At 32.2% G+C, this 26,910-nt stretch overlaps 1 protein-coding gene, 2 long non-coding RNA genes and 1 pseudogene across 8 annotated transcripts; 1 reads left to right on the forward strand and 3 right to left on the reverse strand.

The window, feature by feature from the left end:
- Positions 1-10,108: 10,108 nt before the first annotated feature.
- Positions 10,109-11,543, reverse strand: LOC145065621 (delta(12) fatty acid desaturase DES8.11 pseudogene; annotated as a pseudogene). Of its 2 annotated transcripts, none has more exons than XR_013688492.1 (2): positions 11,468-11,543; positions 10,109-11,365 (listed from the first exon to the last, which is right to left on the reverse strand). The product of XR_013688492.1 is annotated as a delta(12) fatty acid desaturase DES8.11 pseudogene, transcript variant X1 (transcript). The 2 variants fall into 2 exon arrangements; XR_013688493.1 differs by lacking the exon at positions 11,468-11,543 and adding an exon at positions 11,420-11,438.
- A 967-nt stretch (positions 11,544-12,510) lies between these two features.
- Positions 12,511-15,936, reverse strand: LOC145067344 (uncharacterized). Its single transcript, XM_079014507.1, has 4 exons — positions 15,705-15,936; positions 14,970-15,588; positions 14,322-14,906; positions 12,511-14,161 (listed from the first exon to the last, which is right to left on the reverse strand). Exons 1-4 carry the CDS (start codon positions 15,934-15,936, stop codon positions 12,511-12,513), a joined length of 3,087 nt encoding a protein of 1,028 aa, XP_078870633.1.
- Positions 15,937-18,892: 2,956 nt separating this feature from the next.
- LOC145069131 (uncharacterized) lies at positions 18,893-25,741 on the forward strand. Of its 4 annotated transcripts, none has more exons than XR_013689304.1 (7): positions 18,893-19,169; positions 19,506-19,606; positions 19,798-19,969; positions 20,729-20,899; positions 21,195-21,259; positions 21,829-22,519; positions 25,524-25,741. It is a non-coding gene; the product is annotated as an uncharacterized LOC145069131 (long non-coding RNA). The 4 variants fall into 4 exon arrangements; XR_013689305.1 differs by having other exon boundaries at positions 18,893-19,079; XR_013689306.1 differs by lacking the exon at positions 18,893-19,169 and adding an exon at positions 19,170-19,278.
- LOC145070180 (uncharacterized) lies at positions 23,523-24,161 on the reverse strand. The gene is made up of 3 exons (XR_013689855.1): positions 23,984-24,161; positions 23,763-23,856; positions 23,523-23,662 (listed from the first exon to the last, which is right to left on the reverse strand). It is a non-coding gene; the product is annotated as an uncharacterized LOC145070180 (long non-coding RNA).
- Positions 25,742-26,910: the final 1,169 nt, after the last annotated feature.

Below are 26,910 nucleotides of genomic sequence, written 5' to 3' on the forward strand. Positions count from 1 at the left end.
TGATGATATTGCAGCTTCGTTGGCAAGCAGTGCTAATGTTGTGTCTCATGAAAATCTTGACACAATTTTCTATAATGTCGATGATGTTGGTCTTCACACAACTGAGACACGGAAATCGAGCGAGACGTTTGATGCACGAACTCCTACTTCAAAGCAAATGGTGTCAACTTCTATTCCTATGGAGATGGTTATGGGATATTCCCCTCCTGTGTCTATTTCTCCTACTCGCGAACCGTTTGTGAGTGTGTTTTCTCCTGAAGCTGACCAACAAAAATCTAAAAGAAGAAGGCTTGAGGCAAGACAATCTAAACTAATCACAAGTTTGGTGAGTGGTCTTCCTACCCCACCTTTCACTACTACTACTACAAGGCTAACCACTACAAAGATGTTTCCAACTGGTCCGAGTTCAACATTTGATGTTGGTGGTTCTTCTGCACCGCCTGGTTTCTCAGTTCCTAGATATCGTTGAGATGTTGCTTCTGAAAGGCTGGCGTTGCACATGGCTGAAGAACAAATTGCATCGCCAGATCCTCGAGGAAAGGGAGTTTCCATTGAAGAAGGTGGTGCAAGGGATGACAATCTTACTCTTGCTGGTCTGCAGAAAGAAATTTCAATTCTCAGCCAGAAAAATATTGAGCTTGATATTCAGGTGGCAGAGCTTCGTGCCGAGAATATCGATCTTCGCGGACAACTGGCTGGACTTAAGAAGGATAAAAAGGTGAAAAGCAAACAGATCTCCGATTTACAAGATCATTTTAATCTACTGACTTCGAGTTATTTGGAGTTAAAGAAGAAACTTGAAGCTGATTTTGGTGAGAAATATCAGACATCCGTTGAAGAACAAAGGATTAATCTTCACGTACAAGATTTTTCGGTTGACCTACTAGTCGGTCAGTCTTTTGGTACTGCTGAGCGTGTTGTTGTTGAACCTCCATTGGCTCCACACATTCAAGAACTTATTAGTCGTAATCAAGAAGATGATGTTCAGAAAGGACAACTGTTGTTTAAACGGAATGTTAATCAGAATGCATTTCGGAGCGAACCCTTAATAACTGTTACTGATCTTGAGGTTGTTAGGTTTCGAGATACATTTGGAGATAGATCAGGAGTGGCTGCCTGGGGATTTCATGATGCTCTCAGAATGTGGATTGTCATTCGTAAGAGTGGTAATTTAGAATTGTATAAGGATATTCATGCATTTAGGTCGTTCACGAGAATTGATCTAACGGAATTATCTCAAGCTCCGTTTATCAATCTTTTTAACACTCCTCAGGTTACTCAGTTTAAACACTTTCTGGATGATCAAGTGAAGCAAGGATTTCCATCGATGCCGACAGCAGAGTCAGTTGTAATTGAACACCCAGATGTCTTGGAACCGTCTACTGACAAGCCGTTGCAGGTAGTGATGTGGCCAGCAACTAAACAAGACAAGCAGTTTCCTGTACTTCAAGGCTTTCAAGATGGATCTCTCAGTTCTTTGGAATGTTGGGTCTATGATGAAAATACATCGGGAGCTGTTATCAAGCTTAAGAATGGGTGTATTCGTTTGTATGATCGCAGAGACTTGCTGCAGTTCAGGAAATAGGATATTCACTATCTTAGCAACTTTCAAATTAAATTTGTTGAAGATATTTACGAGGAAGGAGCTAAGGTGTACACAAAGATGATCGCAGAGATTCTGAGCAAGAGAATGTGGAATGGAGCGATGGGCCAGAAGGACGTGATGATTGTCAACAAAGGAATGGGCTCGAGCTAGTCCAAACCAAGGGGGAGATTGAAAGACCCTGTCTAATGTTTTGGTCTAGGTATACTGATCAGTGGTAGTGATTGTGTAGAAAGTCAATTTTGTCTAGTTTACGGTTGGTGTGTGTTTACGGCCGTAAACTCCTTACGGTTGTAAGTCTTGGCTATAAATAGGGTGTTGTGTCAGACGTTTAATGTTGTTGATGCCTTCGTGTTTTCTCCAAGTTGTATCTGACGTTTTATTGCTTTAAGGCGTATGCAAGCTTGGTTTGTTTTGGTATATTGCTTATTGTTTCATCTTTGCTTCTGTTATTCGTCTTTGATCATTGGTAGATCTATTTTTCGGGCTTTACATGAGATATCGAAATCCGTCATCCTTGACTTCTAAGTTCTTGTCCATTCCTTTTAAAGCTTCAACTGCCACATTTTTGGGTTTCCAGGCTTCCTGATGAGCCTCTTTAATTTGTGTAGACAGATGTGAATGGATGGTCATGGTCAGTGCTTTGACTCTACGTCCCGAGTACTCCTTTCGACTAAGGGCATCAGCTACTACATTGTCTTTGCCGGGATGATAACGAATTTCACATTCGTAGTCATTAAGTAGTTCTACCCATCGTTGTTGTCTCATGTTCAGCTCCTTCTGGTCGAATATGTGTTGAAGGCTTTTGTGGTCTGTGAAAATGGTGCTCTTTGTACCATATAGGTGGTGTCTCTAGATCTTTAGGGCAAAAAATACCGCTCCAAGATGAAGATCTTGAGTAGTGTAGTTGACTTCGTGTGTCTTAAGTTGTCTTGAGGCATAGGCGACGACCTTTCCCCGTTGCATAAGAACACAACCTAGCCCTTGATTGGATGCATCTCAGCATACTACGAAATCTTCTATCCCTTCTAGAAGGGACAATATCGGTGCGCTGCATAGGGCTTGCTTAAGCGCTTGGAACGCCTTTTCTTGTTTTTCTTCCCAGCTGAAAGTCACACCCTTATGAGTCAGTGTGGTAAATGGCTTCGCGATCTTTGAGAATTTATGTATGAACCTACGATAGTAGCCAACAAGGCTAAGAATTGACGGATCTCCGTAGGTGTTCTTGGTGCTGACCAGTTCTCAATTGCTCTAATTTTGGAAGGGTCCACGTGAATTCCCTCTTCGCTGACCACGTGACCTAGGAAATCAACTCTCTGAATCCAATATTCGCACTTTGAAAACTTCGCATAAAGCTTTTCTGCTCGTAATGTGTCCAAGATTTGTCGTAAGTGTTGACTACGTTCCTCCTTACTGCGTGAGTAGATAAGTATATCATCTATGAATACTATCACAAATTTATCTAAGTAAGGACGACACAACCTGTTCATTAAATCCATAAACACTGCAGGTGCATGGGTTAATCCGAAAGGCATCACTACAAACTCATAGTGACCATAACGAGTTCGGCAGGCTGTTATGGGAACATCTTCATCTAGAACTCGTAACTGGTGATACTCGGATCTTAAATAAATCTCTGAAAAGTAGCTTGCTCCTTTAAGTTGGTCGAACAAGTCGTCTATCCGCGATAGAGGGTATCGGTTCTTAATGGTTAGTTTGTTTAGCTCGCGGTAGTCGATGCACATATGGAACAATCCATCCTTCTTCTTCACTAACAAAATCGGTGCTCCCTAGGGTGAGAAGCTCGGTTTGATGAATCCCTTGCTGAGCAGTTCATTTAGTTGACTGGATAGTTCCTGCATCTCTGCTGGTGCTAGACGATAGGGCGATTTGGCTACAGGGTTAGCTCCAGGAATTAAGTCGATTCCGAACTCAACTTGACGTTTTGGTGGTACTCCAGGGAGATCTTTAGGAAAGATGTCGGGAAAATCACATACCTCAGGAATGCGCTTTATGTCTTTCACTTCCTGGGTCCTGTCAACCACGTGAGCTAAGAACACATGGTATTCCTTTCATAAGTACTTCTGGGCTTGGATGCACAAGATGATTCGAAGGTTCATGACTGTTTTGTCACCATAAGACGACTACTGTTTCACCACTCGGTAGGCTAAGGCAAACGACTTTCTCATAACATAGGATGTCTGCATGATGGGGACTCAACCAATCCATGCCGATGATAACGTCGAAACTTTTTATAGAGACCGACATAAGGTCGATTTAGAAAGAATAGCTATAGAGTGAGGGTGCGTACTGCTTTGCTAGTGTAGGGGCAACAGGGGTTGTTGCAGCATGAACAACCACAATCTGTTGTTTCTTGGTGGAGTCCTGTGCCGGTTGTTTCTTCTTTCTGTCCCAAAACTTCCTTTTGTTGTCAATCACTTTAGCTTATTCGGGGACAAGGATTGCTGCACGTTGGTGGACTCCATGTTAATAAGTCTTTGAGCCAAGCGTTTGGCACTATCGAATTTGGTAGGGTTTGAACACAATACATTCCCTTGGAATGGAGGTAATAGTCCCCAGATATCCCTCTCAATCTTCTTACTTTCTGTGGGAACCATCCCGGGACATAGAGCTACCAGGTCACTAAATCTAGTAGTATAGGCTACTATGTCAGAGCTTGTCATGGTAAGGCTCCAAAGTTCTTCCTCCAGTTTCTGTACCTCACCCCTCGGGCAGTACTCCCCTATCATTATGGTTTTTATGCTTTCCCATCCCAATGAGTTAGCCACAATGAGAGTAAGTGACTTGACATGGCCATTCCACCATGTGAGGGCCCTATCAGAGAAAGTAGAGGCATCAAATGTCACTTTTCTTCCTTCAGGGTAGGAGCAGATCTCGAAGATTGACTCCGTTTTCTCGATCCATTGCAACAGAGGAATGATTCCTCCACTCCCATTAAAGGCCCTGGGTTTGCAGTTGGTGAAGTCCTTGTAGGAACACTCCCTATGGTGTTTGTGGCTTTCTCCGTGATTCGAGTTGGTACCTGTTCCAGACCCACTAGAGCCACTAGTATTGAATTGGGTCAGGGCTGTCGTCACATCCACTGTCAATGCATCTTGGAAAACTACAGGATCGAATTGTGGCAGCGGCGATCGTTTTGAAGTTATCGGCGTAGGGTTGGCGTGTCTTCTAGATCTACGAGGCGGCATCTTTCAACTATAGAGTTTTTAAAGATGAACTGATAGTAAGAATTCAATAGCGATTATAAATCAGGAGACTTTAAACCAATTTACACTGATTCAATACGTATTCTACAAAGAGTTGGAAATAGAGTCTAACACAAGTAATAACCTGTAAAGTAGCATCAAGAATTTGATAGAAAATTTTCCAAAGAAAAGAGGATGCATGTCAAAATCATTGGTATATTAGATGTATAGAGTTCAGAAATTTTGACCTTGAAGTAGGTCTACAACATACCAACTTAACGAGAAAACTTTGACATCATACTGACCTATCAAAAAATGAACTTTTGATGTCGAACTATAAACATGAACAATAACACTAGTGCATATACGAAGTCTTAATCTATATCCAAAAAAGTGAGTAGGGTATGCGCTACTTGTGAGGAGTGTTGTTCTGCTTCGTACTAGTTTCAGCCCTAAATTTAGCTAACTGGTGTTCTGTTTCAAACACACGCCTTTCTAATGCTGCTTGGCGCCCCCAAAGTTCTCTAACCTCGGCTCGGTTGGTAGCCAGTTCCCTATGCAGTGCATCAGTGTGATTCCTGGTTAACTCTTGGTCTTCATTCAGGTGGCAGAGGCGAACTGTGTTGACTACCATGGTAGCACCAACCTCCACGAGTCGATGGATAGCTGCTCTTACTTGCTCATCGTTACGAGCAAATCGACGTACTAACACAGGGAGGGCTCTGTCTGCTAAGCCTCCTTCATGAAGGTTGTAGACGCTTCGGTCCCCATTATAGGGAAGTTGCTGACCTTGTTCACGACTCCACCCTTCTAAGTTTACTGCACACTGAACTGTCGGAGCTTGGAAGTTCTGTCGGGGATTGGGATTTTAGGCAACTTGATTTGGATCATAGACTTCTGGTTCCGAGTAATAGTCTTCTTGAATATCCTCATCATCCTATTCCTCGAAGTCTTCTTCTATTGGAGCCACAGGGTCGTCTTTTGGTACCTCTTCGAGCCATCCCCGTTCCCTTGATTGGGAAAGTACAGGTCTCCCAGCAGATGAAATTCAACCATTATATCTACGCGAGAATAGGGGTGTAATAGATATTAAAAAATCTATAGATGGTTTTATCATGCTACAAATATTCCTATAGTATTTAGTATGTTAAGTTCTAGTACTCCTTTGTAGTAGGGTTTGGTAAGTTTTTAGACTTGTTACAACACCACGACCATTCCTAGGCATATGCTAATAACCTCTCGAATAGATATAGTTGATCAGGCTATATCAGTCCCATACCTGATTATATATATTCCAAAGTCTACTCGTACTGTTCAACAATCATAATACTTTTTCTTTGTTTCAGCTATAATACCGATCTAGTAAGCATGTAAGTACAATATTATACTTTTTTTTAAAAATACTTAGATTTTAAAACTATACTTTTAGTCAGAGCGCTTCAGCCCCATAGCATTTATAGTAGTATATCTTTTTATGGTTTGATATTCTTAGTTCATTATAAAAAAAAAAAGCTTTGATACCAATCTGTCACATCCCCAAACCAGAACGACGGAAACGTTCAGGGGTGGAGGACATCATGTACAGTATCACAACAATTGCATAATAGTAAAACAAGAAACAACATCCAGTGTATTTAAAATATAGTTAATACATGTGTGTTCTTAGAGTTAATTGTATGACACCAAAAATGTATAGCAAAATCAAAAGAAGAGTCTTGAACATGCTCCGTCATCTCAAAAACCTGGGTAAGTGTACCTGTCTACTGGTTCCCTGAGAATACATGTTATTTTGAAAAGAGAGTATCAACATTTAAGTTGGTGAGTTCATAAGCATTTAGTATATGAAGTTTGTATTTGTTCCATGAAAATGTTAGTATGTTCCCCAGAAAATCCCATATTTTCTCTATTTAAACGAAAAGCAATCTTAAGCATTAAGACCAAAATGTTTGTATGTTATTGTATTCTGAAATAGTGTGAGTGTATGTTTTCCATAAATGTATGTTTTCTTTGGTAGAAAATAGTATACCGCACTTTTATGAACCCTATAGTGTATTACTGCTGGAAAATACTGATAAGTAGTCTTATTACTTAGAATAAAACTACTGAAGTAGTGTTTGTTTTGTAAACCGAATGTTTAGTTAAAGCTTACTATGAGTGAGATTATAATCATACTGAACTGACTAGCGGCCTACACGACATTCTTCAGGCGTCAGAATGTTATGACATTTGTCACCCCTAGACCTGCCGGTCCAAATGTAGCTAATAGTCGAGGTAGGGATTGTTAGTCCCGTATAGATCTATACACAAATTCATGCTCTCCCTCTAGGAGACTCTTGTTATAAAATAGGACATAACACATACCTTAGGAGGTACCATGAAGTAGTGTCTCACATTCTAGTATTAATTCGTTTACGTATAGAGCGTATATGTTTTCTTGTTCTTGTAAATGAATAATGTACTTGTAATGAAAAGTAATTTCTACTTATGTATTGATTCATGTAATGTATTATTGAACTAGAAAATAATGTGAAATGGATCTCAAAACTATACCTATTATAGTTTACAAGTGTTATGTTTGTACTGAAAATGACTAACAATGTTATTGAAATAAGTTTAATACTCATATGTATATTTGGCATGTATAATTAAGGTTTAACTGATAGTCGGACTGGTGATCCTATCCTAAGCCCACAACCAAACAAGGAACATGAGTTAAGACAAGAGCAATAGTCCTAAGTATGTTAAATCCTAATTATACATACATATATATATATATATATATATATATATATATATATATATATATATATATGAATATAGTTTGATAAAAATAGTAATTTAAGAGGATGAAAAATAGTTTAAAATGGTTTGATAAGTTGATAAAGGCATTAAGTATCTAAAAATGATTTGTAATCATATGTAAGTGTTAACACAAATACTTTGTGTTTTACTTGTATTCTCCCCTAAAAGCATTTAAAAATGGTAAAACATAGGGGTATGAATTCGCCTTATGTGAGTGTCCGAGTGAAGATATAGTGTAGTAGAGTTAATTCCACAAGTTAGAACCCGTAACAAAACCGAATCCTAATCGCATTTCATGCAATATATGTATATAATTAGTGAATATAGTGGTAAACATGTTATGGAATAGCCTAAGATGTAAGAATCACTTACAAATAGGAGTATTAGAAGTGAACCGAAAGGGAGATAGGTGTTTTCGGCCACCTATGTGTTTTCGGTCACTTGGTGATTCAAGTGGTGTTCTTGGTGAACCCAAGTAGATATGGGTGTTTTTGGTTGGAACAAAGGTGATTGGATGATGATTTCGAAAGCTATGAAGAACACTTGATGAATTCAATATGATCCTATAAAGATTCAAGTGGTCTTCGTATGATACTTGAGAGAGAATGTAGGGTTCTCGATAGTGTTTTTGAGAGGGAAAAAGGGAGTTTTGGGCCAACAAGTGTAAGAATGAGGTATTGATTTTGGTCCACATATGTATATGGACGAAATCATGATGGGACACCTTCATTGGGACTAGAAAAACACTTAGAATCACGTGCCAATGGATAACATTTAGGGGATCTCGGTCAGGAACTCTACCAGAGAAGTAGTTTTCAGCCGAGAAAGAGCATCATGCGAAGGTTTGATGTCCGAAGGGTTTACGATCGAGAACCCATTTTCGATCCGAGCGTTTACCTTTATGCGAGGGTTTTCGATCCTCGAATTTAGATCATTATATTGCAACACTAATTAAAAGGCTTAGCTATATCAAAACTTTAGATAAGCTTCTAATAAATAAATAAATCAACGAGTTTGACTTTTATTTGACAAATTTTGACTTTTGTTGACTTTGGCTGACTTTTACAGATTTGAAAATAATAGGTTGTCACACATACACATAAATATACATACACATATATAGACGTATATATACATACACACATACATATAGATACACATACATATACACACATACACGTACATACATACATACATACATACATACATGTTTCCCCTTATTATCATCATTTTTTTTATTATTTATGCATTAAAAATAGTTTATTTCCCCTTATTGATATGTTAAAAGTAGTTTTTTTCGTTTGTTTGTGTGTTAAAACACATTCATTACTATTATTATAAATTATTATCATTATTAGTAATATCATTATGTTTATAACTATTATTATTATTAGTACTATAAGTATGATTTTTAATTGTTTATGTCTTAAATATGTAAAAAAAACGAACGAAATTTTTTTTAAGACTCGAATAATAATAATAATAATAATAATAATAATAATAATAATAATAATAATAATAATAGCAATTACAAATCCGTTGGTATTTCGTAGCTATTTTGTAGCTAATATCTTCCGTTGCGATGTCATAGGTATTTCGTAGCTAATTACCGACGGAATACCTACAGATATATTTACGCCGCTATTTCATAGCTAATTATATACAAAATACATACGAATTTATTTCTGTCGATATTAAGTAGCCATTCCATCATTTTCATACATACATAACCATTTGCATTGATCTTTATTTTACATATTATATTTTATATAGATTATATATTCGTATTTATAAAAATAATAAGATCACGTATTAATGTTAAATAAAATGTTATTTCTCAAATAATTTTCGTTAGAAATTTTGTTTATAACTTATATTTATTTATTTTTATTTACCGAACACTTTGTATCATCCGACTACAAAGCTTATTTTATTATTTTTTTTTTATTTTGACCACTCAATATATAAAGTGCTCAATATATTTTTAATTTTTACACTATGTTGTGACATAAAATAAATGTCAACTTATCATTCCACTAATATTAAACTCAAAATAACTGATCCTTCCAACGGTTTCGTCTCTCATTGATCCCTTTAGAGTAGACGGTATGGGCATTGTGGCGTGCTCGTTATGCTGAGGTGACACCCTCAACGGCGTTGTGACGGGAGAGAACACCCCCCCCCCCCCCCCCCCCCTCTTGTTGCATCTTGTTGTGGTGCTTCTTGTTGTCTCCATGACAAGAAGAAACGAGTTTTTCTATTGGCTGCCAAATTATCTTCTCTATCTCTCTCCTCTTAACATAGTGTTATAACACCATGAACACCACTCTGTCTTCTTGTTATAACACCACCACAACGGATCCATACCTAATGGCCTTAGAAAAATAGATTTAAGAATAGTTTAGGAGTGAAACACATTTGCGGTTAAAAAAAAGCCTAACCAATTTGGTGGAGGTTTTAATTGCAAGTAGATATAATATCACAACCCAGAAGCATATTTAAAAAACCAACAATTTCAGCACAATTTTATTCAAGATAGCTTATTATACATAGAATAAAGGTAAAAGACATTAAATGCGCAGATACATTTTTCCAATTGTTCACATTTTATGGTACCAATATACACCTTTTTGCTCGCTATCTTCATCAGGCTCGATGTAGATGCATTCCTTGGCCTCTCTATACATTGCTTTGAAAATCGGAGTCCTGTCGATCTTATAAAACTCGCCCAAGACTGGTTTAATTGCATCCCTTGCCTCCTTTGCATGATAGTGTGGAATGTATGAAATCAAATGATGCAAGACGTGAGTGTGTGTAACGTCATGTAAAACCCTATTCAGGAAGCCAAAGTCCCTATCGATTGTTGACAAAGCCCCTCTGATCCAGTTCCATTCAGTTGAATCATAATGAGGTAATGACAGATGGGTGTGGTGCAAATACGTGATCAAAACGAAAAAGACAAATACACCTAGCACTGGAACTCCATATATGCAGGTTACCCAAGCAGCTCCGTTGTTATCTACTAGAAGTTTAATTGCATAAAATGCAGCAAGAAGACCAAAATCCGATAGCAGAACTTGAATCCGTTCACGCTGGGTGAAAATTGGACTCATCGGATCAAAGTGGTTGGCAAACCTTCCGTATTTCTTGCCAGAAATATTAGTTAAGAGGTATAAAGGAAACCCAAGGGTCAACCTAAACACCAAGGTGAACACTCGACCAGGTGGGTTGTTAAGAATTTTAGAGTAAAGCGTGACTTTGGACTTGCGTTTAGGAATGTAAACTTCATCGTTATCAAGTGAATTTGTGTTGGCATGGTGATTTCGGTGGCTGTATTTCCAAGAGAAATAAGGGGTGAGGAGAGCAGAGTGGACGATGAAGCCGACTGTGTCATCAATCCACTGGTAGTCACTAAAGGCATGGTGACCACATTCATGACCGATGACCCATAAGCCAGTAAGAATGCTTGCTTGGCAGAACCAGTAAACTGGCCATGCTAAGTAAGCTAGAGGATAAGGAAGAATAGGAATATATTTATCGGCAAGGAAGTAGAAGACGTAAGCAACAACGAGATCATGAACAACATAGTAAGATGAACGGATGAGAGATCGCTCGAAGCAATGAGCAGGGATTGCTTTCTTTAGATCACTTAATGAGAATGGTGGCTCAACTGGGACACGTTTTAGTATATCGTTGGCCTTACTTGGATCCAACATATTACCACCTGCACCCATGTTGCTTTTAGATGATTTATCTGCAAATGAAAGAGTAATATGAGATTTTTGCAAAGTAAATTAGAGAGAATTACAAGAACTCAAAGCCCGTGGAAGAAAGAGAGATATCAGGGAAAAATTACGTTTAGTTTCTCTTCACCTGTAATTCTGATTGGGTTCACCATGCTTCATATATTATTTATAGTCAAGAGTTGCCAAAATAATGGGCCTCTCTCTCTCTCTCTCTCTCTCTCTCTCTCTCTCTCTCTCTCTCTCTCTCTCTCTCTCTCTCTCTCTCTCTCTCTCTCTCTCTCTCTCTCTCTCTCTCTCTCTCTCTCTCTCTCTCTCTCTCTCTCTCTCTCTCTCTCTCTATATATATATATATATATATATATATATATATATATATATATATATATATATATATATATATATTCAGAAATGTTTAACACATTTACGTCGTATGTATTTGTAAACTTATTAACAATATATATATATATATATATATATATATATATATATATATATATATATATATATATATATATTCCTATTTTAATAAAATAATAGGTTTAATCTTCTATTAACAAATGTCATATAATTAAAACTCCCTCATTAATGTTATATATATCACTAGGTGAAAACCCGTGGAACCCACGGGTGTTAATGTTAAATAAAATTGTAAATTTAATTATCTAATAAATAAAATATCATTAAATTAGAAGACTAATATTGTATTTTTTTATACGGATTTTATTTGTAGGTATTTAGTTACACAAGAATTGTTAAGTATTTAACTACAAATGGAGAATTTTAAAACCTTTATTTTTTACTTTTTTTCCTTATCTTTCATGTGGATTGTACGTTAGGTTAATAGAATTTTTACTGTTTTCGTATGTTTTTTCTTACGATATGTTTTCTATTTAGAATAAATTTGTAAAGTTTAAGTATTTAATTATAAATGTAAATCCACCTCTTTTATAAAATTAAATACTTTATATAATGCAAGATACGTTTAAGTAATGACAAAAAAAACATCACAATTGATTTCATTCAAAACAAAATAACGATGTCAGTCATGAAATTAACATAAAAAAAACAATACGTAATTATAAAGTATTTACTTATTACGATGGATGAAATGTGCTATGCTATAAATAACTAAAATATGTTACAAAAAAGTTGGTTATAGATTGCGAAAAACTTCCTTATAAACAACATTGGAAGTTTTGTTTGTTAGTCTACCATCTTTATCTAAAATTAATAATTTCAATCCCTCTCGGCTTTGAACTCTAGATAACGCAACATACAATTGTCCATGTGAAAAAACCGGATCTTTGAGAAACAAACCAACGTTCGATAATGATTGTCCTTGACTCTTATTAATAGTCATTGCAAAACATACCGCCAAAGGAAACTGTCTTCTTGTGAATTTGAATGAAATTTTTTTTTCTGATGGAGTTAAAGACATTCTTGGAATAAAAGTTCGGTTTCCAATATTAGTTCCAGTTATTATACGCGCCTCGATAACACGTTTGCCCAATGATATCACCTGTAGTCTTGTGCCATTACATAAGCCGTTTTTCTGATCAATATTTCTCAGTAACATTACTGGAACACCAATTTTTAAAACTAACTTATGATTTGGTAGACCGGATACTTTCAGACCATTTAATACATCAGGAGAGTATAAATTTGCATCAAACTGATTATGGACAAATTCGGACTCACATATGCTATCTGAACTTAAATATTCAACCTCATCTCCTGGAAACTTATTAAGCAAACGGTCGTTTATTTCTTGAACAACTTCATTCTTTGGAGCAAGTATCGCTCTTTCTTGGAAATAATTTGTAGTGCTATACTTCTCCAAAATTGAAGGATATACAAACTCAATTAATGAACCTATAGGATCATCTGCATCCTTAATGAGAATATCATCCGGAACATCAATAATTGTTTCGCCGTCGTTCGGACCACCGAGTTTGCCTTCTCCTATATCCAATAACCAACTTGCAAAATCTTTTATTTTTTCTATATTAGCTTGATCCTTTCCAACACTGAGTCTCATATTTTTTGTTAATCTATACACTTTGCAATGTTGCCATAAATATGAGGAACTCAAAGAAGCGTTAACAATGTTTTGTCTGCTGCCACCCGGAACTACAGGTAGAATCTGTCTGAAATCTCCTCCAAAGACAATAACTTTCCCTCCAAAAGGAATATCTGAGATGCTAGAATTTTCACACCTTAACACATCTTTCAATGTTCGATCTAAAGCTTCAAATGCATGCTTATGGATCATAGGTGCTTCATCCCAAATTATCAAAGAGGTTTTTCTTATTAAGCTAGCCAAGTCACCATCTGGATTTATTTTACAAAAAGAATCTTCTGTAAGTTCAAATGGAAGTATAAATCGAGAGTGTGCTGTTCTACCACCGGGCAATAATAATGATGCAATACCGCTTGAAGCAACATTTAAAACAATGTTACTGTCAGATCTAATGGCTGCAGATATTGTCTTCCGCAAAAAATTTTTACCCGTTCCACCATAACCATAAACGAAGAAAACACCTCCTTTATTTTCTTTAACAGCACTCATGATGTCAACGAAAATGTTACGTTGCTCATTTGTTAATGCAAGAAACATACGATCAAAGTCATTCTTTATAACGGGAATGTCGAAATCTAGTTCCTCAATGATAAGTCGATTATTCGAAGAAGAAACTGATTCAACATTTGGGTAAGGCATGTTTGTGAAATTTTTGAGAGTGGAGTTATTTCGAAGTAAGATTTGTTCTATTTCGAACAAAGTTAAATTCTTAACTTCATCTTCACTGAGTGATAAGTATGCACCACAAATTTAAAATTAACTTAAAAAAATAAAATACAATATTTAATAATATGTATAATAATTATTTAATTGGTGTTGATATTTTAAAAATAATATTTTAAATAGAAATGAAGATAATAATTGAAATACCTGGAGACTTTAACCTTTGTCGTTGGTTATATAGAATTTCATCTGCCAAATATTCCCATGTATTTTCCCAAACGGCCTCTGGTTTAGACATACTATTACACATCAACAAAGTTGCAAATAAGAAGCGTAGATAAAAACCAAATCCATAATGACTTGCTTCTTTAATGGCATCGATGTATTCTTTGTCATCATCTAATAGACCAAGTGCAAAACAAGCATCTCTAAAAGAAGCATATGTTTGACCGTTTACTGTGCGAATATCATCAAATGACGTCGGTCCTTTAACTTTATTTAAAAGAATCCTTAAAAAATAAGCTTCGCCAAGTTTAGGTGAAACCGAATGAATTCTACCAATGGCTTTTCCCACTTTCCTTCTGCTCCAAAATCTACCATTTAACTTCCAAACAAACTTTGTAGGAAATTCAACATATGTAAGATCTCGTGCTTCACTATTAATTGCATTACACTCCATCCATGATGTGAACTTTGAAGCAGCAACAAAAGCTTTGTCCAGAACATCGTCGATATCATCGTCTTCGCCATACACGATCTGTTGTTGATTTGGAAGATGAAAAGGTAGTCTAACCACAGAAGGATACCTGCAGTGAACATCATATTTAAATAATGAATATGAAAAAGGTAGTCTAAACACAAAATGATACCTGCAATGAACATCATATGTAAATATTCTCCATGATGCTTCACATGCAGATAAATATCTACAATCGTAATATTCCGTTATTTCATCGACCGCATCATTATTTTCACATTCATTGCTTGTTGGTAGAACAGCAACTGTAGCTCTATCTGGACCCTTGTTTACGTATTTAAACAGATACTTTATAGAAGATCCCTGATTGCACCATTCAACATTAATATGTGCCTGATATCTTTTTAATAGATATTTGTTGTATGGAACAACATTTCTATTATCCAACTTGACACCCGACTTTTCTACAAAATGACCATCGTCTCTTCTCCTATATAAAGGAAAACCATTCTGATCAACAGACGAATGATTACAGAATTGTTTTGGAAAGTTTTTAGAGCACTTATTATCCACCATGCATGGACAATTCATATTTTGAGCTCCACATGGACCATGAATCATGAACTCATTGACAAGTGAATATAATTCAGGCTCTTGAACTTTGTCTGGTATCTCGGCGGAAATTATCGGATCGATAAATTCAACAGTGGGTAACTTGTTGTCAGAATGCATAAACAAACAAATATGACTATGCGGCAAACCTCTCTTTTGAAATTCAATCGTATAAACATCTGCAAAATATTTGCAAAAAAAAACAAAATATGATTAGACAATAAAAACTTAAATAACATATACTATAATAAGAGTAATATTAAATACAATAATGAAAAAATATAATCTTAATTACATGCTTGAACTGTGCCGAAAATTCTCTTCTCTCTTAACTCTTTAATAAATGCATCGAGCTTTATCTTGAACAACCTACATAATATATCAGGCCTGTCTTCTGGTTGAAGTGAAGTATCCTTAAGAAACCTTTTAATCTCTGGCCATTTGGGATTACACGTGAAGGTTATGAAAAAATCTGGATATCCAAACCATTTACAAAGTGACATGGCATCCAAATAGTTTTGCAACATATATCATGCACCACCAGTAAATGACGAAGGTAAAATCACACGCTGACCGACATTGGAGATATTAGTGGTTCCTCTAGCTTTCTGGTTATGTAAATTCTCGTAAGACTCGCATCTAAGAACATGTTGTTGCTTACGTATGTAATGCAATCTCTCTGTTTCCATCATAGTATAGGCATCTACCAGAAACTGTTGAAACAACCTTTTTGAATTAAGAATGAGCGAGAACGAATGATCTCTATCTTGAATTCTAAAAGCAAAATATTCTCTCATTGTACATTTCGCCCGCTTGCTGTTGGTTGTAAATGCCACACCTCTATGAAGAATGTCAACACTGTAACCATCATCCCCATATGGAAATAGCAGTGGATATTGTAGAGGAAGGTATGAAGGATGCAATTCACTGATACGCTGTAAAAATCCAGATTTTGTTTGAACAACAATATCCCTATTTTCAATTGATTCACAACTGTCACCGATAATTAAGGCGGCAACCTCAGAAGCAGTCGGTAGGTTATATGTTCTTCCATCTCGCTGTCTTCTCCCGATAAGTCGTAATTTCATGTCGACTTGAGGATTTTTCTGAAAATTATCTCTTACCATTCTATAAGATTTAACCAACACATTATTTGAATCCAGCATCACCTTAATATCTTCAATAATATCGGTGTCAATTGATGTTGATTGATCTTTTTCCCCACTAAAAAAAATAAATTTTTATATAATATTAGTACTTACTATATATATATATATATATATATATATATATATATATATATATATATATATATATATATAACTATAAAATAATAATAATAATTAATTATGAATAAGGAGTTAGAAAAAATACCCAAAGCATTTCTGTCTATTTGAATATTCGTTCTCAGTATCATAAATGTATAACTGAGAGAATTTAGGGTTAGACTCTTTGGATGGTAAAAGGCTTCCAATACTATGATAATTTTGACCACCCAATCTAAAAATGTATGGAGCGTTTCCTCTATTGATTGAAGTATCAATTTTACCACCCATCGACGTAAAAGAAAACATTGAGTTGTAACGTCGAATGTTTTTCATAAAGTGTTTGCTTTTAGAATCCATATTTCGAAACATTGTTTCATAACTCAAGGGTGCTCTCTTTAATTCTGGAAGTTGAACTTTTCCGTAACCACAACATAATGAATAATTTGTGTTCCCTTTTTCTTTACCTCTAATGGATTCATTTCTCCATAACTTTGCATGACATGTTTGACATACAACATTTTGATCACTATGATCCAAATATTCTGTAAAAGAAAAGGCAAAAAAAAAAATATTTCGAAATTTTATAAGTATATACAACACACTATTTAAAATGTAAAAAAAATGAAAATGGATATTAATTTTTTTATTACCATTTGAGATACCAACCATAAGGTTTTCATTTATGAGTTGATGTATATTTTCTACATCGTCTCTCAAATCAATCAATGGGATAGGGGATAAATTTGTCGTCTTCCTTTTTGATTTATGACATCCTGGATTTAACTTGATTGGTGATGAAGAACCAGTTAATGTAGATGCATTTTTGGATGTCATATCATTTGAAAGTACGTTGTACTGTCTTTTGTTTGCTACATTCGAAGTGGAATATTTATCGAAACTGATGTTATCTGACCAAAAAAAAAAGTATATATATGCAGATTATATAGAATATGGATAATAGTACATTATAAAAGAAAAATTATTACCATTTGTAGTGTTAGATAATGTAGTTCTAACATTTGTAATGTTAGATAACGGAGTTCTAACATCTGTAAAGGAAGGAGAGTATTGTACGTTTCTATTTTGGATTGCAGGTGAAGCAAATGAACTGACATTTTCAATTTGACCAACAATGTAGCTTGATTGATCTGCAAATAAAAAAAACTTTTAAAAAATTAAGACATATGTATAAAACAAAGTAATGACATGAAATCATCTAATATTACAGGTTTTGAAAAAAAAAATTATTAGAGATCATTTATTGTATATAAATGTAAAATAAACTTAAAACATAGAATTAAAAATATTATTAGCGTAAAAAGTAATTATATTAGTTAAAAGATGCGCTATTGATATACTTGTAATTTTGGTTCTTGTATTCATTTTGTTAGATCTTTTATTTTCCAAATATATTTTTCTTTGTCTTCTTTTCTCTCTGGCTTGCAACTGGTCCATGTTATTGTTGTTTTCTGCATAATAAATAATAAGATAGGAAATCAAATGTATAATTAGGTAAATAATAATATTGTATAATAATATTAAAGTAATAAACGTACCTTTGTAAGCATCGGTTACAAATTTCGAAGAAAATTGACTTGCATCGGCTGAAGAATTAGAGAATGTATCTATTTTTTTAGGTTAATAAATATTTATATTATTAAAAAAATTATGTCATTTAAAAATTAAGAATTATAATAAAAAATATATATGAAAAACTTACCTTTATAAATCGAAGTATTAACATTTGTAGTTGTTGAAAATACATGTGCTGAGTTAGTACCCAAATTGATATTTTTTGTATTATCTAAATAAAAACTATTTAGTTTTCTAGTCTTTTTAGAAGAAAACGAATGCATCAGATGGCTGCAACAATTAAAAAATAAATAAAATTAGTATAGTCCTTAATATGCTTAAGAGATAAGAATTAACTATTGACATAACATTTATCAAATAAATAAAATTAGTATATAAGTATGTATAAGAATTAAGGACACTGTCTAAAATGTTGTGAATTCCAAGTATGTGTCAGTATTTTTTTTCAAATTTTTTACATTTAAAAATAATATAAAACCAATATTTGATATTTGTTTATACTGTGTAATTGTGAGTATAATTAAAAATATTAAACTTAATAATTTATTACTTTTAATGATAAATACACTTTATGAAATGTGAATCGTATTTTGGCCTTACAACCTCAGGAGAAATCGAAGAGATAAGAAGAGGAGAATGAACCCTAACCCTAAACATGATTTCAGCACAAACACAAAAATCGAAGAGGAAGGAATCACATTTCAGAGATTAATCAGAAGATATTTCATGGGTGTTTCAAAGCTAGGAATCCTTACATGTTTGAAGTTGAATTGGAGTTATGTATCGATCAACCAGAGATAAAAAAAGGGGTAGTGTTATGTATCTCTCTTCGGTCACAGTGTGTTACCATCTGTTTTTCTCAGTTCCCAATCTCTACCCAACTCTCCTTGTAACCCTAGGTCGGACTCCCTTTCTCGCTTACTGTTTCCATTTATCTCTCTCCATGTTTCCATTACCTGGTGTTTATTGAATCATATTACAATTCTCGACATCCAATTTCTTTATTAGGTACATAATAATTTTACGATTAAGCGGTTATAACATTACTACTTTTCTCATTTTTGCTCGATTCTAAGCACTAACGTAAACCCTAAACTACACCAAACCGATATCCGTACTCATACGCCTCTCTTCCTCTTTCTCCCATCATGTTGATTTTTATTTTTATTTTTTCTACTGATATGATTCTGATTTTATGTATTATGTTTGACAGATGTCTGTTGTGTTGTTTTCAGGTAGAAAAAGAATAGGATGTTGAGCTTATTGGTGATTAATTGGAAACCCAATTTGAACTTGGATACGAAGGCATTCAATAGCCACTACCTAGCAGTAAAATGTAATTTATTTTGCATTATTTTGTATATTTGGTATTTGCTGCCATAATTTGTTTGTTTGTTTGTTTTTTAATTATTTCTATAACCTACATCATCAATTTCATTATGATCGTACCATTGCTTTAACTTTTATTAACCAAATCTTGATTGAAATGCTACGAGAGAGATAATGTAAAAGTGATTGTTTTAACAGGTAAATCATTTGATATTTATGAAGAAATTAGGAGCTTAATCAACTTCAATTCACTTCTGGTGTGTTTGTTGAGGGTAGTTCCAACACGTGGCAAAACTAAAATAGTTGATAGTGAGCTCTTTAAGATACCTGGTGTTGAGCATGGATGTCACAGAAACCACTCAAAGTAGCGGTATAACTTAATTTTTTCACTATTTATTTCATAGGAAATGGAAAAAACATAATGCTATACTTTTGATGATATTTTTGTTCATCGCTATCTCATTAAAATATAGAGTAGGTGGCTTATATATAGATTTTTTTTTAAATTTATAAAAGTGTTGTAAAATTTCTGCTTGCATTTCTAAGTAAAATACATAATATCACAAGGGTATTTTCGTCATAATTTTGGATAATGGGTAAAATGGTTCTTTTTTCTGTTTGATGAATCAAGTGGAAATAGGATGAACGGTTAAAAATCTTAAGTTAGAGCCATTGAAGGAAAATTTTCAAAAGTAGGATGATAATATGGATAGATATTGAAAGTACAATAGTTTGAAACATAAGTAATACAAAAAAATTATGGTATTTGTCAGGAAAATCATGAAAAAAAATGATCCTTTAATAAAATGTTACATAAATGGACATTGTTATCATATTTTATTAGAAAAATGGTCCTTGTGGCTTTAAAAGTTACAATACCAGTCCCTGTGGTAGAAAAAAATGACATGAGTGGTCCTTGTTGTTAATAAATTTTGTAGTTTAGTAAAAAAAAACTTTATTATAAACGGAAGTGTAATTTATTTCTAAAGTTTATTGATATGAAAAGTACATTTTCTTAAGTAGGAGGATATTATGGGTATATTAAAAAAACTTTATTATTGGTCGAATAAAAAAACTAAAAATTAGTTTCAAAACATTAACCTGATATGTGAATATGTAATTGTTGCAGGACTTAAGAGGGCATAGGATTGAAAAGCAGTTGGCATTTCAAATGAATAGATGAATAGAACTTGTATGAAGCAGATTGAGGTAAGAAAGTTGAAAGAGGCTTTCACAGATGCAATTGAAACAGGAAGAAGACGAATGAGTAATTTCAAAACGTTGGATTTCACGTAGTAAGGTATATTTATAGATATAAAATTAATCTTTGAATATCTTCGCAATATAATCACTGATTTTATGAATTTATTGTTATTGAAATTGTATATGATATTTTTGTGTTCATGATTTTATGGGATTTAGTAGATTATATATCAATTTAAATTAAAGATATGATTTGCATTTAATAAGAGATTGCAGAAAATTAGGAAAAAATTAGTTAAATTGATGAAATTAATTGAGTAGCTATTATATTGATATCTTTGACTTACAAATTAAGATTTTGAACTTCCTGATTTTTTGGTTTTTAAATGCAGAGAATGAGTTTAAATTGGAAAACATATCACGTTCATGATTTTGCTCGGTTGAGCATTTAATGGAGGTAATGACATCCTTTTTGCCTAATGTCGGCTTTAGTAGTTAATTAAATTTTATGTTTAATAAATAAAATTAATGAAAATGTTATTGTCCAAGTTTTAATCTACAAATATTTTCAAAATTAAAGATCCTCATGCTTAAGAAAAACATTATTAATAATTTGAAATCGTAATAACTAATCAAAAATTTGGAAAAAAAGTTTTAATTTAAACTAATATAAGTTATATTAGTAAATTTGTAATTTTGGTTTAAATAAATATATAAATCGTTATGAGAAAATAATTTATGTTTTCTAAATTCAATTATTTGTAATCATGACCTTGTATGATGCAATATACATTAGAGTATAATGAAAAGAATACAATAAATCATGAAAGTGGCATTAATATATTATAAATTAAACATGAAAGTGATGAACTATATAATGGCAACTTGTATATTGTTATTGAATGTTGAATGAACAATGTAATACAAAAACTGATATACTAAAAGAATATACATCAACCGATGAAAAGAATAGTACCAAATACTCTGAAAAAACTTACCTGATATGTGATTCTGGATGTTTTGCAGGATTAACAGGAGGAAGAATTCAATGGTAGTTGATGTGTGAACGAAATAGATGAATAAAAAGTTTACGAAGTAGATTGAAGTAAGAAAAGCGATTTATTAACTGCAGATGCTTTTGAAAGACAAAGAAGACAGGATTTGTAAATTAAAGAAGATGTATATTACGTATAGAGGTATATTTATATATAGTTATACATATAAATGTTATTATTTTAATATTATGAGATTATAACTCCGGATTTTATGCATATATTGTTATTAAAATTGGATTGGATATTTTTTTGTACCTGATCTTATGGGATTTAATAGACTTTGGATCAATTCTTAATAAATATACGATTTGCAGTTAAGAAGGGATTACATAAAATGACAATGAAATATGTTATATGGACCAAATTAAAAAATTATTTATGGTATTGATATATTTGACTTGAACATGCGGTGTATAGTTTATCTTATTAAAAGATTTTTGCATATTTTCTGAAAATCATAATATTCATTCTAATTTTATTAATGAATCTTTATCTTTATTCTTTATGTTACATACTTGTCGGGATTGTATGTATCAATTACATGAAAGGACTTGAAGTTGGAGATGAAGAAAAGAAGCGGGAAAAAACAAATTTGGAGGTCTGGCAGATTGACACGTGGAAGTCTGGTACTTATTTTCTTCAGCTGCGATAATAATATGGAGGTAATGCCATCTGGTTTGCATATATATATATATATATATATATATATATATATATATATATATATATTTAGATTTTAGAATTATTATAAATTTAATAATACATGGGATGGTCATTTTTTCTCGAAATATTAATATATTAACATTAATAAAAATTATCAATTGTTAGATAATCTAGAAATGTAGAAACAATATGTTAATTTTGAAATGCTAATAATATCGTAATAACATTATTATCTTTTGTTAGATAATCTGATTACTTGACTTTCACATTAAAAGTAAAACAGTAAGTATAAATTATAATAGGAGATTATAACTTTAAAAAATAAGGCAGTGAAACGATTAGCAAAAAAAGGACAAGCAATAATTCATTAAACTGTTTATATAGAAAGACATTGAGTCTGGCATTTAATCAACATAGCAATAATTCATTAAACTGTTTATCTTTTTCCCACATTTGTAGCACGCTTCATAACACCAACGTAGATTCTGTCTTATATTGACAATCTTACCAACTAATACAAATTTCATTGGTTGTATAAAATAAAATGTAAAATTAACAAAAAAAACACAAAAAATGTATATAAAATCAAAGGACCTAAAATAAAGAAACATACTTTGAGTGGTTCTGTGATCTCCGAAATGGTTTTTAAAGGGAAATCCCCTTTAAAATCATCTATGTATGACGAAGCGTAACTTGGCAGCGTAGTTATGCTTTTTTCCGGCGTACCTCCATTAACATTAACTTTCAATCTGGATTGTTTTAAGTTATATTATTAATTACAATAGACTGAATAGTTATAATTTTAAACACAACATATAATTTTTTAAACAGTTTAAATATATATTAAAATAGACTAACTCTTTTTTGAAGTCATTAATCTCATCAATTTCAGAATTAATGAACATTTTTGTTACATCATAATGACTTTTTGCCTGACCTATTCCTGTAAAAAAAATTATTAAATAAAAGTAGATTAATGAAAAATATGTAAATATATATAGTTTAAATACAAACCATCCCAAATGTTCAGTTTAACAAACTGCATCACTATAACAACACAAGTAACCGTGGGGTTACTTTTCAAGTACTGTGACAATTGGTGTGCTTGACTTCCAAATATAGTGACCTGCAAGTGTACACTCCTATTTTTTTTTTAATTTAATTAGTATTTTTAATTGATACTTATATTAGTAAAAATAAGAATAAAATAAAAATAATAATTTTTTATTTGCATAATCTCACTCTAAATTAGTTAGTGTAATCTTCATGTAATGCCTTTGTGTGTTAGGATCGGATGCTTCAAGGGGACGAAATGACACAATTTGTCCAATAACATCTACACAATTTAATAAAATAGAAGTAGAAATTATTTAGTTAAAACTGAATGGAATAAAATTGATAATAACATTGATAAGAAAATACATAAATTATAAAACTGAATGGAATAAAATTAAACAACTTACCAAAAAATGATTGTCTTGGGCAAGTTTGTTCCACGATAGAATTAAATTCAACAAACAGAAAACCATTAATTGGACCTGAAAAATCGTCACATCTTTTTATAATAGTTCTCCAATCCAAAGTAATGGTTTGTCTTTGACCGGTAACACTGAACCCATTCTTCACAGCAGCCATACTGGGTTTTAAAATGACGTAACTTTGATCTTCCTTTAACAGATGACCAAATCTGGAAAATTTTTGGTTAAATACACGAGACTGGTATTTTGTTCCCTGTTCACCAAAATAATAAATAAAATTTCATATTGATTGAAACATGTAAGAATTAGTAGTTTTATAAAAATTAAACAAACCTCTTCGTCCATGACGATCATTTCAATGGATAAAACGATATTATTCCTTATAAAATTCCATATCTTTAAAACCCGTAGTTTGAGATGTGAATCATCAGCCAAGCTTTCAATGTCTTTTAGGTATACTTTGTTACCAATATTCATTTCCTACAAAGAATTGATAGCATAAGAAAAAAAAAGAAAATAGCAACATATTAAAAAAATAAAACACTGTTTGTAGTACATTGTTCATTGTATATTCAATACCAATCGACAAGCTGATATTTTGATCATTTATATGTCATGTTTTCAATGACTTAATGCATTGACTAATGCTACATTGGGTTTTTGTTTTTAATTTTGTATGAAACATGTCGAACCCTTTCCCTTTTAAACATGATAAGTCTGGTTTCTAAGAAACATTTGAATATGCAGCAAACCATTTATTGCACCTGAAAAATCAACTATTTATTCATATATGATTTTATATACATACGGTAACAGATGCATACAAAGTTTGATATTAAATTAAATTGATTAAAAAGAGCAGTGAAGATATTACGAATGAAACATATACATTTGAAAAAACGATTGATGTTTAGTGAGCTGAATAGTTATATACCGTAACAGTTACATACTTTGGTTCATATTACGATTATGAAGCCTTCAAACTTATTAAAAAAACAGATATATACACAAAGAAAGTGATAAAAACAACAGTAGAAGGAATGATCAGATGAATGAAAGAGTTACCTAAAAGAAAAACCACGGTTGAATGAAAGAGTTACGAATGAAACATATACATTTAAAAAAACGATTGATGTTTACTTAACTGAATACTTATATACCGTAACAGTTTCATACTTTGGTTCATATTACGATTATGAAGCCTTCAAACTGATTAAAAAAAACAGATATATACACAAAGAAAGTGATAAAAAAAACAGTAGAAGGAATGATAAGATGAATGAAAGTGTTACCTTAAAGAAAAACAGAACACGATTTTAGATGGTCTACTGTAATTGATATATGTCTTCCTGTGGAAATTGTAATCGCTGTGAATGAAGAAACTGTGATATTTGTATTTTAAAAACAAAGATTAGGTATGTTGCGATATTTAAGGAATTGATAAGAATTTACCTTTTGACAGATTCAATTATCGTATTTTAGCAATTTTTTATTAATTACCTTCCTTTTTTTGTTTGAAATGCAGCAAAATTGACGTGGTGAATGAAGGGTAGAACCGGAAATTCACTTAGTGAAAAAAGTGGGAAAATTCAAAGGGGGGAAGGCTATATGATTGACACGTGTCTAAGTTGTACTTATTTATTATAATAGGAGATTTATCATGCCACTTGTCAACCTATTAATTATCAATTTCAAATTTCAAATTCTAAATTTCCACTCTAATTACATTAAATTAATAATTGATTATCCATTTCAAATTTCAATTTTTAAATTTTCCCACTCTAATTGCATTAAATTAATAATTGATGTTTCATTTTAAATTTCAAATTTTAAATTTTCTCCCTCTAATTATATTAAATTAATAACATTAGATTGAAAAATAAAATAAAATCAATACATATTATATGATGATATAATTTTACGTATTTATTTAAATCCATGATTATAATTTAATATAACTAAGAAAATATCTCTTAGGTAATAGTTTATTTAAAATAATTAATTAATAATTTTGATTTTTTGATATGAAAGTTAAATTAATTTTTTAACCGTGGTTCTCACGGGTTATAAATTAATATATATATATATATATATATATATATATATATATATATATATATATATATATATATATCCTAATAAATAAAAATGATTTTGTCACATGTCCTTTCTTATTTATTTTTACACTTGTCATTTTCTAGATTTTTTGAATTATTTAATATCCACTTGTCATTTTTATAGAATTTTTCATTTTTAGTCAAATTCCACCTATTAAATACCATCTCATCTTAATTAATTTTATTAATATATTAATTAATGTACATCATAACTTTTTATTTATGAATTCCTCTTTCTATTAATATATTAATTAATGTATATTTATATTAATGTAGATAATATCTTCCATTTGTGAATTAATATTAATTAATTTTATTAGTATAGATTAATTAAGATTAAATTACATAAAGGGTCCATGTGATTTACCAAAGGTCACGAACTCAGTTGTTACTTATTTATTATGAACATGGTCCTTGTGGTTACCAAAACTTGCATTAATGGTCTTTTTTTTTCTTACACCTTTTACTTTTGGACCTTTTAATAAACACGTGTAATACACGGGTTACACACCTAGTATATATATATATATATATATATATATATATATATATATATATATATATATATATATATATATATTTTAATCAGTTTACAAATACGACGTAAATGTATTAAACATTTTAAATTCATCAAATGGGATGTAATCAAACCTACTTATAGAGAAAGACTATGGCCTAACGACATTTAACTAACAAAAAAATGTTTATCCATTGTCTTGATTATAAATTTTTTAAGAAATTTCATATATATATATATATATATATATATATATATATATATATATATATATATAT

This window comes from Lactuca serriola, chromosome 8, assembly GCF_051521515.1.
Source record: "Lactuca serriola cultivar US96UC23 chromosome 8, Lser_US96UC23_V15, whole genome shotgun sequence".
NCBI lineage: Eukaryota > Viridiplantae > Streptophyta > Magnoliopsida > Asterales > Asteraceae > Lactuca > Lactuca serriola.